The 16884-nt window shown below is 45.5% G+C and overlaps 1 protein-coding gene across 1 annotated transcript in view; it reads right to left on the bottom strand.

The window, feature by feature from the left end:
- The window catches only part of fer1l6 (fer-1 like family member 6), a 193476-nt gene that overhangs the window by 22650 nt on the left and 153942 nt on the right, over nt 1-16884 (bottom strand). The window contains exons 33-37 of the mRNA XM_078215513.1: nt 16654-16824; nt 16415-16569; nt 11649-11791; nt 7766-7854; nt 3953-4051 (exon numbers count right to left, since the gene is read on the bottom strand). Coding sequence (XP_078071639.1) covers nt 3953-4051; nt 7766-7854; nt 11649-11791; nt 16415-16569; nt 16654-16824 — 657 coding nt within the window. The remainder of the gene's footprint in view (nt 1-3952; nt 4052-7765; nt 7855-11648; nt 11792-16414; nt 16570-16653; nt 16825-16884) is intronic.

Raw genomic sequence — 16884 nt, 5'->3', positions numbered from 1 at the left:
TTTTGTTTTGTCCGCGGCAGATGTTCATTGCCAAGCAAACCGAATACCAGAGGGAAACTTGGCTTACTGGGCTGTACTCTATTTTTTGTATTCTAAAAAGGTACAAATCTCAGCCACGCAAAATCCAGTAACACACTTGTGATTTTAAAGTTAAAAATACAAAGCTTGTTAACAAGAAGAAAATAAAACTTAAGCACACAAGATTAGAGTTACACATTTAAAATCAATCTTGCAAAACATTCACCTGAAAAGACTCCCTGCTGGGTCAGGCCCACGAGTAATTGCCCTCCAGGTAACAATACCATGTTAAAAATCTAGTAATATTACCCCAAGGCAAAGCTGCTGTCACTTTAGTGAGGCATACCACACAACCTCTCACTCCCCTCTCCCACTCTGCTGTGGAAATTCAAATCTTCAAAGACAAGATGGCTTTTTGGAGCCTCAAAACTGACTGAAACGGTACCTTCTTTCCTAGCCCAGAGCTGATTCCAGTAGGTCTTCCTCACACAGCCAACCCCTAAGCTCTCAAAATCTCTCCTTAAAAAATATATTTTCTCCATTTCATCTACGATTCTATCATCCTCAGCACTTTCTGAACTTAACTTTTCCAAAAAATGAAAATCTTTCATGTTCTCCTATGACCACCCCCCTCCCCCCACCCCCCCCCCCCCCCCAACTTTCAGGTCAAATAAAATAAAATTTAATAATCCTCCCTTGTTTCCTTATGAAACATTTCCAAGCTACAAAATTAAATAGCTTAAAAAAAAGCTCCTTAGGTATCTCATAATGCAAATTTCTAAACCTAGTCTATTTATTCATAAACCACTTGACCAGGAAAAAGCTCAATACAAACGCATGCATCGAGCATCCTCAATCCTTTTCCTTCAACTCTTCCAGACAAAATGGCTCTAATAATCCTTTTCAAGCTTAGTTAAAGTATGTTTTATTTTATTATTAATTCATGGGACATGGGCGTCACTGGCTGGACAGCATTTATTGCCCATCCCTAGTTGCCCTTGAGAAGGTGGTGGTGAGCTGTCTTCTTCACAACTGAGTGGCTTGTTAAGCCATTTCAGAGGGCAGTTGAGAGTCATCCACATTGCTGTGGCCCTGGAATCACATGTAGGCCAGACCAGGTAAGGACGGCAGATTGCTTTTCCTACAGGACATATTGAACCAGATGGGGTTTTTCTGACAATGGTTTCATGGTTATCAGTAGATCCTTAATTCCAGATTTTTTTATTGAATTCAAATTCCACCACCTGCCATTGCGGGATTCGCATCATGATCCCCAGAATGCATGTATAATGATGTCCAGCCCTTAAAAGGAAGCAGGTCTCCTGTCAGTCTGTGCTACTCTGCGGGCTTTATTTAGCCTAGATCCTGCCACTGTGAAATAAACAGCTATCTAATAAATCTGTTCTGTTGTTACGCCCAAGATCCACGTGCTCTCACTATCTATTCTTTCATCCTGCAAAAAGTGCTACAAATAGAACACAAACTACGCAGGGGATAGGCAGAGATCCAGAAATATGGATTTCTACCCAATTTTATGAGCCACAACATCTGTTCCACTTTGGCAGCATCAACAATGGCAACATAGCTCCGAATGGGGGAGAAGATTTATCACTGATGTTTATTTCCAGTTTGATGGCAACATTTATTGTATTGAGCTTTATATCATAGTTTGGGAAAAATTTTTACAAAGCTTTTGTTCTAGACAGTTTCTGGAGATTTCCTTGCGTGTGGATAATACTTAGGTAGAAAGTACAATAGGCAAAATGTTTATTGCCTCCTGTTTGACAGGAATATGAAGCATGATTGAAGCATTTACCAAACCTCAGCAAAACAGGAGGAGTTGAAAAAGTGATTTCACAAAAGTAGAGCCCTCACAATACAAGCTTTCAAACAATCAAAGTGGAAGTAGTCTTCAAGCCTTGTTAATATTAATGATCACATTGATATTAATGTTCTCCAACAGTGCAGATAAGAAAGAGCTAAGATCTCGCTACACTGTCCCACTAAACACTCCCAGGGCATGTAAAATATACTTTAGATACAGAATAAAGATCTCTCTATGCTTAATTATAGGACATCAGCCACTAACTGTAAAAGAGCATTATGTTTAGTTGTACCATGTTTATCACTACTTTTTTCTATACATTCGTGGGACATGGGCCTTGCCGGCTGGCCAGCATTTATTGCCCATTCCTAGTTGCCCTTCGAAGCCAGTTGAGAGTCAACCACATTGCTGTGGCTCTGGAGTCACATGTAGGCCAGACCAGGTAAGGAGAGCAGATTTCCTTCCCTAAAGGACATTAGTGAACCAGATGGGTTTTTCCGACAATCGATTCATGGTCATCAGTAGATTCTTAATTCCAGATATCTTTTATTGAATTCAAATTCCACCACATGTCGTGGCGGGATTTGAACTCGGATCCCCAGAACATTGGCTGAGTTTCTGGATTAATAGTCTAGTGATAATACAGCGAGGTCATCGCCTCCCTAGAACTATGAACTTGGGGAGCTAAAGATTCACCAGAAACTCCCCACGGCTCCCATTACAACGTGTTCAGATCCTTCATGGTACCTGCTGATTTAATCACGTAAATTGACTGCTCCATTCTCAAGGAGATATCAGGTGCCTTGGCAGTCTTAAAAGGGGCAAAATTAAATTAAATAAAACTGAGTAAGTTGCTGCAGCCTGTGGCTCAAAGTATGTTCACACAAATACGACTAAGAATGTGTGAAAATGATGGATGAAAAGATGGATGGAACTAACGTGATCCAGCCTATCCCACATGGACATGGATTGGGATATTCTGGTCCTGCCGAAGTCAATGACCCTTTGTCGGACTCGCCATTTCCCACTGCAGTCAGCTGGAAAATCCTGCCATGATCTTTTTTATTATTCATTCAAAGGATGTGGGCGTCGCTGGCAAGAGCAGAATTTATTGCCGATGCTGATTTCTTTTTGGGTTTTCTTTGCTTCACCTACCATTAAGTGTCGGCACCATTTCCACCCCACACCCAGAATTCTCCAACCTCACCCACAGCTGGGATTCTCCAGTCCCGCTGCAGTGAACGGAGATTTGGCTGAACGCCAAATTTTCCGTGCTCGCTGACAGCGGCGGCAGGGCGTGAACGGCCGGAGAATTCCGACCCCTGTCTTTGCATATCTAGTAACGTGTGAACTGAAGCGGCTTGGAGAAAAAGCACCGCCACATGGGACTCGGGGATCAGTCGCCAAGGCTTTTTTATGCATCATGATACAGGCATTCCCTTGCGAGCATTATAAAATCATTTCTTCATTGTCCAAAGAGGACCTCTTCACAGGCAGACCAAGAGTTTGTACAAAGAATCACGAACCCAGCAAGCTGGGTGAATCAAAATTGATTTTAATTTCTAAATTGAAGCCATCATTAAAATAATTTATCAGAAATCCTGGTCCACGTATCAGATCCATGACCCACCCCGCTGCTGCCAATCTTGTAAAGATTTGGTGATATTTTAAGTATGTTTTAATCCCAGTTTCCAATAAGACACTCCTCTAATCTAAAAGGTTGCTGGACTATTAATCCAGAAACTCAGCTAATGTTCTGGGGACCCAGGTTCGAATCCCGCCATGGCAGCTGGTGGAATTTGAATTCAATAAAAAATATCATAAATTATGAATCTACTCATGACTATGAAACCATTGTTATTTGTCAGAAAAACCCATCTGGCTCACTAATGCCTTTTAGGGAAGGAAATCTGCCGTCCTTGCCTGGTCTGGCCGACATGTGACTCCAGAGCCACAGAAATGTGGTTGACTCTCAACTGCCCTCTGAAATGGCCTAACAAGTCAATCAATTCGAGGGCAACTAGGGATGGGCAATACTTACTGGCCAGCCAGCGATGCCCATGTCCCATGAATGAATTCAAAAAACTATTAATCATCGGATGTTCTTACCCTTTGATGTAGATGTCACTTGATTTTTGACCTGTAATAAAATTCTCATCTTCTAATATCACGTCTTCGGTATTCCAGATAATTATTCTTAGCTCATACCTGAAATCAAAAATGTCTATCTATTAAAGAATGTCACAAAGATTTAACACAAAACAAATTAATTCCCTGGTAAATTGACGGCAAGTTGATTTGCTCAGACACTATGGGCTGATGTTTACCAGCATTTGGGCTGACTTCCCATCGTTCGCCCGCTGACGGGGAAGTTTCCCAGCAAGGACTGCGGAGAACATTGGCTTATTTTTAAAAAGAAAGGCCCCAAGTAGGGGCCATTTTACGGGACCATCTGCCTTTTTTGGACAGCGTGGTGGATCCTGCCATATCCACCAGCTTCATGAAGGTGGCATCCCTGAGGCAGCCTGAGGGCCTTGAGAATTGAAGGCTCCATGACCCAAAGAGCAGGCTGGGGAGGCCACCACTGTAGCCCCAGTGGATGGTCTGGCGAGGTTTCCCCATTGTTCTTCAGAGTTGACCTGCTAAATGTTAATCTTTCACATACCTACCTGTGGGTGCCTTCATTTGAGGCATGCCCAAGGTGTCCCTGCCCACTCAGCAGTGCCCACCTCACCCAGTGGCACTGTTGAGGCTTTCAGAGCGCCTGGCCTGCTGATTGGGCTGGCAGCATCAAGAACCCTGCTGCCATCCTTGATTGGGCAGCAGGCCTGGAGGTGGCCAATTGAAAGGTTGTAAAATTGCCAAGCGGAAACTGGGGACAGGAGCACTGATCCTCAGCTCAAACGGTAAGTGGCGTCCTGAAGCCTACAGTATATTTCAACCCCATTGATTAAATATACAATTTATATTTGCAGATAATTCCTCTTACAGAGATCTGCCTGACAGCTTTACAGAGCGGTGGGCAAGGAAGACACCAACAAGGAAGATATCAAGGAAGGATTGGGACTGAGAATGGGCAAAAGCAAGAGACTTTGCAAGGTTTTTGAAAGCGCAGAAAGGTGACAAGGTGAAGGGGCTGAGGAAGGAATTTGCAAGGAACTGCGACTGAAGGAACAGCTACAAACCTCTTAATCATACCACCCACATTCAAGTCTAAATCACAAACAGCATGGGACCCTATAAGTTGGGTGGCACGGTGGCACAGTGGTTGGCACTGCTGCCTCACAGCACCAGGGACCTGGATTCAATTCCTGCCTTGGGTCGCTGTCTGTTTGGAGCTTGCCCAATCTCCCGGTGTCTGCGTGGGTTTCCTCCGGGTGCTCCAGTTTCCTCCTACACTCCAAAGATGTGCGGGTTAGGTTGACTGGCCATGCTAAATTGACTTTAGTACCAGGGGCAGCAGAGTAGATATGTGGGGTTACCGGGATAGGTCTGGGTGGGATTGTGGTTGGTGTAGACTCGATGGGCCAAATGGCCTCCTTCTGCACTGTAGGGATTCTATTCTACGATAATAATTTTGGTTCACCAGTCCATTTATTTAAATATAACTACAGTACAGAGGCTTGAGCCCTAATGGCCGCCAGTCAGCTCCTGAGAAGGTTCTGGAACAGAAATCCGAGCTCACCCTGCTTCCCGATTGGTTCCCTAGGTCATGTGACCCTTACTTTACAGATGGATCCTTGAAGGGACAATCACCACATACCCACGCCCTCAAGTCCTTTTATACAAATGCCAATACTCACTTTACAGAGTCTCAGATAATTAAACATTCAGTACATGAATTTAGTCAATTATTAATCAAATCTTTCAGGGAGTTTCCAAATTCTTGTGGAGCAGCGTAGCTCCTCTGTCTGTAGTGCTTCCACAGGGTTGCTGTCAGCCAAAACCACAATGACAGCTGCCTCTTCAGGCACAGGCAGTTCAGTTCTACCTGTTTCCATGGAGACGCCGGTTGTGCCTGTCACAGGACGACCAGGTACGTCAGTGCTAAAACTATCGGTAACATTTTCTGATGGCAAAATAGCTCCTGACGGCAAAACTGGCTGCTGGGGCATTGCCCTCTCTTTCAGATGGTGCTTCACAGTGCTTGGTGAGGCTCTCAATGTTGGCATCAATGCCAGGCCTCCTGGTGAGCATCTTCATTGTAGTTATACCCACTGTGTAATGCGGCAAAGGAGTAACTCCCTCCCTGGTACAGGGACGTCTACTCCCCAAAGTATGACATCATCTTCGCAACTTAATTCATTCTTTCGTATATAATATGGCTTAATCTCTTCAGAAACTGGCTCACTGGTCCAACCTGTTAGGTCTAGCAGTCAACCATTCCCTCCCTGTCTGCCTGCATTCCCTTCAGTTGCAGGGTGACCTTCCCTCAAAATGTGCAATCCATGTAGCTCTCAGCCTTCTGGTTACATTGCAGAGATGTCAGGCACTGCTTAAGCTCTGAAACCCAGAGCTCAAGTTCCTACAGCTGCTGACACTTACTGCACAAATGATTGCCCAGGACATGAAAAGTATTCTTGAGTTCCCACATGGAACAGGATGTGCATTCCATGGGACTGAAGTGCCCTGCTTTGCCTCTATTTATTACATGAACTAACCCTTTCAGAAATAAACCAAAGACTTATAAAAACATAAAATAAACTCATCAACTGCTCAACAATCAGCATCTTCACAACTGCTGATGTCACATGGTTTATTTTAAAACCTTACTCATGCTCCCTCTGGGCTCCAGTCAATCTGCTGGCATTCCTCTGACTGCCTCCAAGTCTGTCTCCTTATCTCCAGGATCTCCAGTTATGTCAATGTGATTGGTTGCTTGCCTTGCCTGATGACATCATTATTTCTGGGCACCTGGAGATTCCCTCAACTTAAGAGTTAGATTCAAATTGATGTCCAGAAAAGGAAGCAGAATCACAGAGTTGCTACTGTGCAGAAAGAGGCCATTCAGCCCATCAGATCTGCACTGACTCTCCGACAGAGCTTCCCACTCAGGCCTTATCCCCTTAACCCTGCCAAGCCCCCTAACCTGCATATCTTGTGACACTAAGGGGTAATTTAGCATAGCCATTTCACCTAACCTGCTCATCTGGGGGAGGAAACCAGAGCAGCCAAAGGGAACCCAGGCAGATAGGGGGACAATGTGTAAACTCCACACAGACAGTCATCCAAGGCTGGAATTGAACCCGGGTCCCTGGCGCTGTGAGGCAGCAGTGCTAACCACTGTGCCACTGTGCATGCCATTGAGTTTATGGAGAGCTTTCTTCAAGGTCAGTAGCGAGCACTGTCACTTCATCAGTGAAATATGGGCCTATATATTTTGGAAATGTACTTGTACTCATCAAAGTGAGTATTACCATGTCAAAAGTATCAGTTATCCCATCATTTACCTTTAAAATAAAATGAGTAAAATACTTCAAAGTAAAAAAAACTCAATTCCAAAACTGAGTTAGGTCTCACTTAAAGAGCTGAGGTTGGACACTGATAATTTCAGAAAGAAACTTTGGAACATTTAGTTTCAAAGTGGACTCTCTTTTTAAAGTACATATATTTTGATTTAATATCAATTTTGTGATCTGAGCTATAGCCTATCAGGTAAGGTCATTGAAATAAATGATCAGAGACCTATTCACAGTAATGATGAACGATGTGTTAAAATGAATAGCTGCTAGATAAAGTTTAATATCCTTTCAAAGAATAAATTACAACTGTTCGAACGGGCATGGCCCTGTCATTCTCTTTCAATTAGAATTCACAGAATTACAGAATTGTTACAGTGAAGGAGGAGGCCATTTGGCCCATCATGTCTGCACCGGCTGTCCGGTCGAGCAACTCACATAGTTTCATTTCTCTCCCTATTACCTTTTAGGCTTGCGAGGTGATATATCGACAGAAGGTCCAGGAGGAGGCATATCCATTGGAAACATGTCCACCCACATCCGAACTCGGCCCTGGATTATTATCAGAAGCAGAAACATGATACTGAACAATCATTCGCTTCAATAAAGTTCTACATGATTCAAAAGGAACAATTACATGGCGGCACAGTGGTTAGCACTGCTACCTCACAGTGCCAGGGACCCAGGTTCGATTCCCGGCTTGGGTCACTGCCTGTGTGGAGTCTGCACGTTCTCCCCGTGTCTGCGTGAGTTTCCTCTGGGTGCTCCGGTTTCCTCCCACAGTCCGAAAGACATGCTGGTTAGGTGGATGCTAAATTCTCCCTCGGTTTACCCGAACAGGCGCCGGAGTGTGGTGACTAGGGGATTTTCACAGTAACTTCATTGCAGTGTTAATGTAAGTCTACTTGTGACAGTAATAAATAAACTTTTAAATTTCCATACTGGGCAGCAGATCCATTATCACTCACTTTTTTGCGCCTCTGTTAAAATTGAAGCTCATGCGATTACCTCAAGTAGTCAAAATAGACAGAAAATTGCGGTATGTTTCCAATAGGGGCAAAGTTCCATTCAAGCAGCATAAGCAACTTACCCTTTAACATCCCTCTGTACTTCACTGAGGATAACTGGCTAGAAATCTGTAATGTTAGTGCAGCCTTAAGTGTTGCGGTCCATGTTAATGAACATTGCTATGTTTAGAATGGGTTTTGATCAACCAGCCAAGCCTTCAAATTAAATGAAAAGCTTGCACTTAGACATTGCCTTTCATCTGGGACACTCAAAGCACAGCAAAGCCAATTATTTACTTTTGAATTGAGGCCACTGATATTTTGTCGGTGAGCACAGCAGCCAATTTGTGAGCAAATAATGTCCCACAAAGAAATGATAGGCATTGCTGGAAAAAAAGAGACATGCTGTCAAAATTATTCATCGCGCACTCATCAGGACAGAATATGAAGAATATGAAGAACCTCAAACATCAAATCTCCAAGGGAACATCAATTTATAAAGCATGAGAAAAGACGCCAAATTGGTTTGCATACAGGTGTTGCCTTGTAGAACGCAGCAGGGAACAGTTGCCCCTCCAAGCTTAAACTTGCAGACCTCCATCGGCACTGTAGCAGGTTAGATTATGGGCAGGATTTTCCACGCCCCTAGCGGCGTGTTTTGTAGCAGCAGAGGTGGCCTGCCATTCCCGGTGGTGAGATCTTCTGGTTCCGCCGCTGTCAACAGGATTCCCTATTCTATGCACTCCCCCTGGGTCATTCGCCTTCGGCGGGACTGGAAGATCCCACTGGCGTAAATGGCTGGAAAATTGCAGCCTATATATTACATTCCTGAAATGGATCCACAACTTTCTAATTTGGTAGATTTACGTGGATTGAATGGATGTCTACTTTCTGGAGAGCTACATATTGTTGCTCACCAAATTGCATTGAGTAATTCTTATTTACAAAATTTATTGATGATACATACTCCACCAGCACCAGTGAACAACCTGAACCTTGAACTGATAGTTAAACATGTTTTGATTGAAAAGTAAGTAACCTTTGTCATTGTACCCCCAACCAGACAGCCAGAGATTTCCCCTAAGGGTGAAAGGAAAGTTGCAATGCACTAATATTACATTGGGTGTCATTCTAACAATATCCCCAATTTAAAATTCTCTTAATTGAGTTCCAATTCTCCATAGCTTCTCTTCTCCCTATCTCTGTCACTTTGTCTACCCTGACAATTCTTCACGAACTCTGCATTCCTCCAATTCTCTTGCCCATTCTCAATTTCCTTCACCTGTTCCATGTCTTCGACTGTCCAGGTCCTAAGCTATGAAATTTCCGCCATGAACTTCTCTGTTCGCTGCGTCTCTCTTCCTTTGCAACACTGTTTAAAACCTATATCTTTGACCAAGCATAATATTCCCGTTCGATACCGCTTGAGGGAAGTGATTTGGGACACTTTACTACATCAACTGCGCTATGTAAATGCAAGTTGCTGTTGTTAGGCAGCTTAGTATTGTGCAAGCTTGAAGGTGCATCCAGTCCCTCTGTACACAAGTTGTGACTTATTGGCGCTTATTTTACCGGCACCTTATTCTACGAGGTTCGCAGAACGGCATTCTCCGTTGGCCGTGGGTGGGATCTTATGAACCTTGGGCGGGCGTGCTGGTAAAATTCCATCCATTGTGTCCATTTATAAAACTCTTTTATAATAACCCAAAACCTCAAACATCAAGGTTTGCCCCACCCAATGTCTTATTTGATAAGACATTGGGTGGGGGTTCTCTCCCCCTGTGGGGTGTGTTTCCCGGCAGTGGGAGAGGGTGCACTGCTCGCTGGCGGCAGGAGCTTATGGTCCAACCATTGTCATTGGCATTTCCCATTGAACGCACGCTGATTGCCAGGAAACCCACAGGGGTGGGGGGCTGGAGGGTGGTGGGGGGGGGGGGGGCGGGGGGGCGGTGGCTGGGGGGAGGTGGGGTGGGGTGGGGTGGGGTGGGATGGGGTGGGGTGGGATGGGGTGGGGTGGGGTGGGGTGGGGTGGGGTGGGATGGGATGGGATGGGGTGGGGTGGGGTGGGATGGGGTGGGGTGGGGTGGGATGGGGTGGGGTGGGGTGGGGTGGGGTGGGATGGGATGGGGTGGGGTGGGGTGGGATGGGGTGGGGTGGGGTGGGGTGGGGTGGGGTGGGGTGGGATGGGATGGGGTGGGGTGGGGTGGGGTGGGGTGGCGCCATCAGTGGGACTGTAAAGTTCTGCCGGAATAAACGCCAACAGGATTTTGGTGATTGTGTGTCAAGTTCAGACTGTAATTTAGTGCCTATCATAGTTATAATACTGACAATACTAAGGGCCTGATTTTACCATTTTGAGTCTAAGTGCCAAATCCGGGCATCAAATAGATCCGCGCCTGGAATCCTCTTTCCAGCGCGCCCATACGCGTTTTGCCGGCTCCAGTCCGATTCGCACTGTGTGCAGAAAGCGGAGAGAGCGGCTCTCTGACGGTCATCCTCTGGTCGGGGGGGTGGGGGGGAGGGGCGGGTGGTGTGGTGGGAGGGGGGGGGGTGGAACCCAGATCACCCTCTGGTCGGGGGGGGGGGGGAGGGGGTGGGGGTGGGGGGGTGGTGGGGTGGACCCAGATCACCCTCTGGTCGGGGGAGGTTCCGCTGCCAGTCTGCGGCCGATCGGTGGGGAGGTAGGGGGCAGGGGGGTTCCGCCGCCACTCTGCGGGCGACCCCTCCTCCCCACCGGAGGAACGAATCCCTCCTGCCGGAGTGGACGTGCGGCCATGCCATCCCACAAAACCTTCAGGATGAAGCGATTCCTCGCTAAGAAGATGAAGCAGAACCGGCCGATTCCACAGTCGATCCGCATGAAAACCGGCTACAAGATCAGTACAAGTCGAAGAGGAGACACTGGAGAAGGACCAAGCTGGGCCTGTAAAGGGATTCACCATCACTGGTACACTACCAGCCACAGCCATCTCTCCCGCTCTCTTGCCCCTGCAGGGAAGAGTAATCTGTAGCTGGTAGTGTACCAGTGATGGTGAATCCCTTTACAGGCCCAGCTTGGTCCTTCTCCAGTGTCTCCTTTTCGGGCACGAAGCTTTGGTAAAATCGGGCCCTAATAGTCTGATATAAAGCTGCAAATTTTCAACTCCGATTATTTTACGGTGCATTTTATGTTATATTTTGGTTCACATGTCACACCTATTACCATTATATGCAAAATTATTAATTCAACAGTATTATCTTATAATGGGGTTAGGTTATGTAAAAATGTCACATGTCACATGACTAAATGGTTAAAGCTCTCAACAAACAGGAGTTTTGTGCCGTTAATATTCAAGTCACCTGTTCCATGCCCGGTTTCTCCGGATGGTAGAGAGGTCGTGTTTCAACATGCTCAGGAACCAACTTACATCCAGCCCCAGGAATCACTGCCCACTGATGTAACACCTTTAAAGCCAGATGTTCATGTGAGATCACCTCTTCACCTACATTAAAAAGCAAGGGAATATGCTCAGATCATATCAAAATATTCATCACTGCTTATCACGGTGGCTGAATTGCACACACGGGGTAAAAGAATAGACAGCAACCAGCAGGTGGAATATCTGTGGAGAAGTGTGAAGTGTCTTGGCAGGGAAAGCAGGATATCTTTGAAATGGAGAGAGACAGGAAATGTTGCTATTCTCAGAAACCTGTGCGTCCTTGTTAATGAGTCACAGGAAGTTAACGTACAGGTGCAGCAAGCAATTAGGAAAGCAAATAGTATATTAGCCTTTATTACGGTGGCACAGTGGTCAGCACTGCTGCCTCACAGCGCCTGGAGCCCGGGTTCCATTCCCGGCTCGGATCACTGTCTGTGCAGAGTCTGCACATTCTCCCCATGTCTGCGTGGGTTTCCTCTGGGTGTTCCGGTTTCTTCCCACAGTCTGCAAGACATGCTGGTTAGGTGCATTGGCCATGCTAAATTCTCCCTCAGTGTACCCGAACAGGCACTGCTGGAGTGTGGCAACTAGGGGATTTTCACAGTAACTTCATTGCAGTGTTAATGTAAGCCTACTTGTGACAATAATAAATAAACTTAAACTTTATTACAAAAGGATTTTAGTACGATAGTAAAAAATTCTTATAATAATTACACAGGGCCTCAGTGAGATCACCCCTGCAGTATTGTGTACAGTTCTGGTCTTCTTACCTAAGAAAGGATATATTTGCTTTAAGGGAGTACAGTGAAAGTTCACTGGGCTGATTCCTGAGTTGGGACATTATCCTATGAGGAAATATTGTCTAGTGTCATGTTCCTAAGACATAAAGGAGTTCAGAGAATCATATGGTGGGATTCTCTGGCCATTCATGCCAGCAGGATTTAATGGTCCCACTGCAATGAACAGAGATTTGACTGAGTTTCAAATTCTCTATCCTCGCGAGCAGTGGTAGCGGGGCGTGAATGGCTGAAGAATTCTGGCCATAGAATCGCGACAGTGCAGAAGGAAGCCATTTGGCCCATCGAGTGGTGATTCCCTGACAGAGGATCTTACCCAGACCCACCCACACCCCACTGCAACCCCATAAACTGTTTAAATCAAACCTTACTTGATTGTTAAAAGATGGACATTGTTGGAACAAAAGATAGCCACTACCGGTCATATGATTAACAAGTTGGCTACAATTTCTGGAATTTTCAAACTGAAGTTACATGACAAAAGCTCAACCCTCATCCTTGTGGAATCTCACACCTCTCATTGTGAGGGCACATTACAATCAATGAAATCAGTGTCCAACGGATGGCCTGTCTCCTAAGCCTGGTTCTAACAAAGGGAGAGCTTACAGAGGTTCTGAAAGCCACCATCCATTCCCTAAGGTGAATAATGGATTTTGATTAGAAACTGCTTGTTCGCCTGCAACTGACTCACTAATGAACAACATCAAAGAGCAAAGCTTCTGGCCTTTGGAAATTTTTAATATTACATTTTTAGACTTGCAACTCAGTCAGCTGTTTAAACCCTAACCTGTAAACATCAAAGCAGGGCTCCAGGCTGACCAACAGCCTGCACCAAGTCTAAGCCTCCTCAGAGCCTGTTTCTTTGGAATATTCCTGCTATGTCCTACCGAGCAGGCCCAGTCTCTGATTAGCAACCTCATCTTGCTGCATTGTCATCGACTTTAAAGCAATTCTAGAAATGTTGCTTCACCGAGCTGAGCCTGCCTGAATGTCAGCTCCTCCATGAAGGAACCCTCACTGGACTCTGACTTTCTGGACTCTGACAATCACATGACCTGATGTCCATACCTGTGGTGCTTTTCCTTTTAAGTTATCAATTGTTGCTAAAACTCCTCTTTCATATCTTTTTATTGTGTGCTTGTGTGTGTGTATGAAGTTGTGACCATTCCCTGGGTTTGAATGTGTGAATAGGTTAGGTTGATTGGCCGTGCTAAATTGACCCTTAGTATCAAGGGGATTAACAAGGTGAATATTTATTTATTTATTATTTGTGACAAATAGGCTTACATTAACATTAGGCTTACATTAACACTGCAATGAAGTTACTGTGAAAATCCCCTGGTCACCACACTCCGGCGCCTGTTTGAACATAACATAAGAACATAAGAACTAGGAGCAGGAGTAGGCCATCTGGCCCCTCGAGCCTGCTGATCTTTTTGTGGACTCAGCTCTCGCTCACCATAACCCTTAATTCCTTTACTGTTCAAAAATGTATCTATCCTTGCCTTAAAAACATTCAATGAGGCAGCCTCAACTGCTTCACTGGGCAGGGAATTCCACAGATTCACAACCCTTTGTGTGAAGAAGTTCCTCCTCAACTCAGTCCTAAATCTGCTTCCCCTTATTTTGAGGCTATGCCCCCTAGTTCTAGTTTCACCTGCCAGTGGAAACAACTTCCCTGCTTCTATCTTATCTCTCCCCTTCATAATTTATACGTTTCTATAAGATCTCCCTTCATTCTTCTGAATTCCAATGAGTATAGCCCCAGTCTACTCAGTCTCTCCTCATAAGCCAACCCTCTCAACTCCGGAATCAACCTGGTGAATCTCCTCTGCACCCCGTCCAGTGCCAGTATATCCTTTCTCAAGTAAGGAGACCAAAACTGTACACGGTACTCCAGGTGTGGCCTCACCAGCAACATAACCTTGCTGTTTTTAAACTCCATCCCTCTAGTAATGAAGGACAAAATTCCATTTGCCTTCTTAATTACCTGCTGCACCTGCAAACCAACTCCTTGAGATTCCTGCACAAGGACACCCAGATCCCTCTGCACAGCAGCATGCTGCAATTTTTTACCATTTAAATAATAGTCCATTTTGCTGTTATTCCTACCAAAATGGATGACCACACATTTACCAACATTGTATTCCATCTGCCAGACCCTCACCCACTCATTTAGATTATCTATATCCCTTTGCAGACTTTCAGTGTCCTCTGCACACTTTGCTCTGCCACCCATCTTAGTGTCATCTGTGAATTTTGACACACTACACTTGGTCCTCAACTCCAAATCATCTATGTAAATCGTAAACAATTGCGGTCCCAACACTGATCCCTGAGGCACAGCTCAATGGGTTCATTGAGGGAGTTCATTGGGTTCATTGAGGGAGAATTTAGCACGGCCAATGTACCTAACCAGTACATCTTTTGGACTGTGGGAGGAAACCGGAGCACCCGGAGGAAACCTACGCAGACATGGGGAGAACATGCAGACTTCACACAGACAGTGACCCAAGCCAGGAATCGAACCTGGGTTCCTGGCGCTGTGAGGCAGCAGTGCTAACCACTGTGCCAGTGTTACACCCACCAAATACGTGGGGGATAGGGCTTGGGTGGGATTGTTGTCAGTGCAGTCTCGATGGGCCGAATGTGTACACACTGAGACAATTAAAGGAGGCTTTCTAGGATTTTTCAATTGGCCTCATGTTCCCGGGACCAGCTGGAGTTGGTTGAGATGTCGAGGAGGGGTCAGCACTCTAGGCAGACCTTGGGCCCTACCTGCCTGGCTGGAGCAGCCACAGACCACCCGGTGAAAAGATCCTCCCTTTAATGGTGGCCTGGATTCAAAGGGCAATTTTTATTTAAAATGTGAACAGAGGAGGTGGTAGAGGCAGATACAATTACAACATTTAAAATGGATAGGAAAGGTTTAGAGGGATATGGGCCAAACACAGGCAAAGGGGGCTAGTTCAGTTTAGGAAACCTGGTCGTCATGGACGAGTTAGGCCGAAGGGCCTGTTTCCGTGCTGTATATCTCTATGACTCTATGGCTGAAATCTTGCAGCCATTCACACCGACGGGATTTTCCCATCCCGTTGCAGTGAATGGAAATTTGGCTGGCTGCCAAGTTCTCCAACCTCGCTGCAGCAGGAGTGTGGTGTGAACGGCCGGTAAGATCGTGACTCTAAGTTGGAGAGAGGTAACTTCCAATTTGAAGTGTCCTCTCTTCCCTACCTTCTATCTAGACCTGCCTTCAATTCGTAAGGCCTCTGGTTGGCCCTCCAGCTTCAAGAGCCAGCCCACCATCCTTAACTGCCCAACCAGCTCTTCTCCAGGCTAATTAAGGGAGCACCCCTATGAAATCTTCCCCCCCTGGGGGTGGGCTTAAGACCCAGAGATGGTCGCCACCCCTGGAGGGGGAAATCCTGCCCTTTGACCCTGTTTCTTTCTCACAGATGTTGCCAGATTTGCTAAGCAGTTTCAGCATTTCTGTTTCTGTTTCAGATTTCATTATTTTAGCATCACGCAAGACTGAATCTGCACTTTCAACCTTCAGTGTTCCACATATTATACAGCAATGGCAGTTTAATGATCACTTCGCTTGGCATTTTCTAATGAACACGTCCACCTTTTGACTGCAAAGCTACAAATTTACATTCTAGTGTCCTATTATCAGCCAGGCATCTCAGATGATACTGCTGAAGAAATCAGAGGAGAAAAAGCACGATTGCATAAGAGTGAGATAGAGGAAGGATTCCCACATTCAGAATCAATCTCCAAAACCTGGGATAAAACCACTGGCTGCAATATTGACAAGGGGAAGTGTCACAATTGTAGATGTTATTTTGATCTATCCCAACTTCTTATTAATATAAATGCTGATCTTCACCATCCTCCATAAAGACTGTCTTGCCCACAAAGGCTTTTCCTTCCACCTCAATCTTGGCCGAACTAAAGTAGGGTCCATGGAGGCCGTATTCCTTGCACATTCTGGTCAGGATCTCGGTCGGTTTCATTGCATCACGCCAGGCATTGTAACCTTCTCTGCAAATTGTAAAACACTCCGTTACAAACTACAATCAAAGCGATACCCGAGAAGCCAAGGGTAATTACTTTTGGCGTCCTTACATCTCGTATTTGTACGGTAGGCCACAGGTAGCTCTGTGTTTGCTGTAAAAACGGTTCTCCAGGTCAATTTTAGTTGATCCAATCAAATCATCTGTTCCGACCAAATCATAATCATAGATTGTTACCTTGAGCAGAGACTCCATTGGGAAGGTAGCCTCAATCTCATAAGACCTGTCAGAAGAAGGAAATAATTATTTTACAAGTGGTATTATTCCCCAAAGGTAGTCAGAA

Source organism: Mustelus asterias, chromosome 7, assembly GCF_964213995.1.
Source record: "Mustelus asterias chromosome 7, sMusAst1.hap1.1, whole genome shotgun sequence".
Lineage (NCBI taxonomy): Eukaryota > Metazoa > Chordata > Chondrichthyes > Carcharhiniformes > Triakidae > Mustelus > Mustelus asterias.
This window is presented reverse-complemented; position numbering and strand designations above follow the sequence as displayed.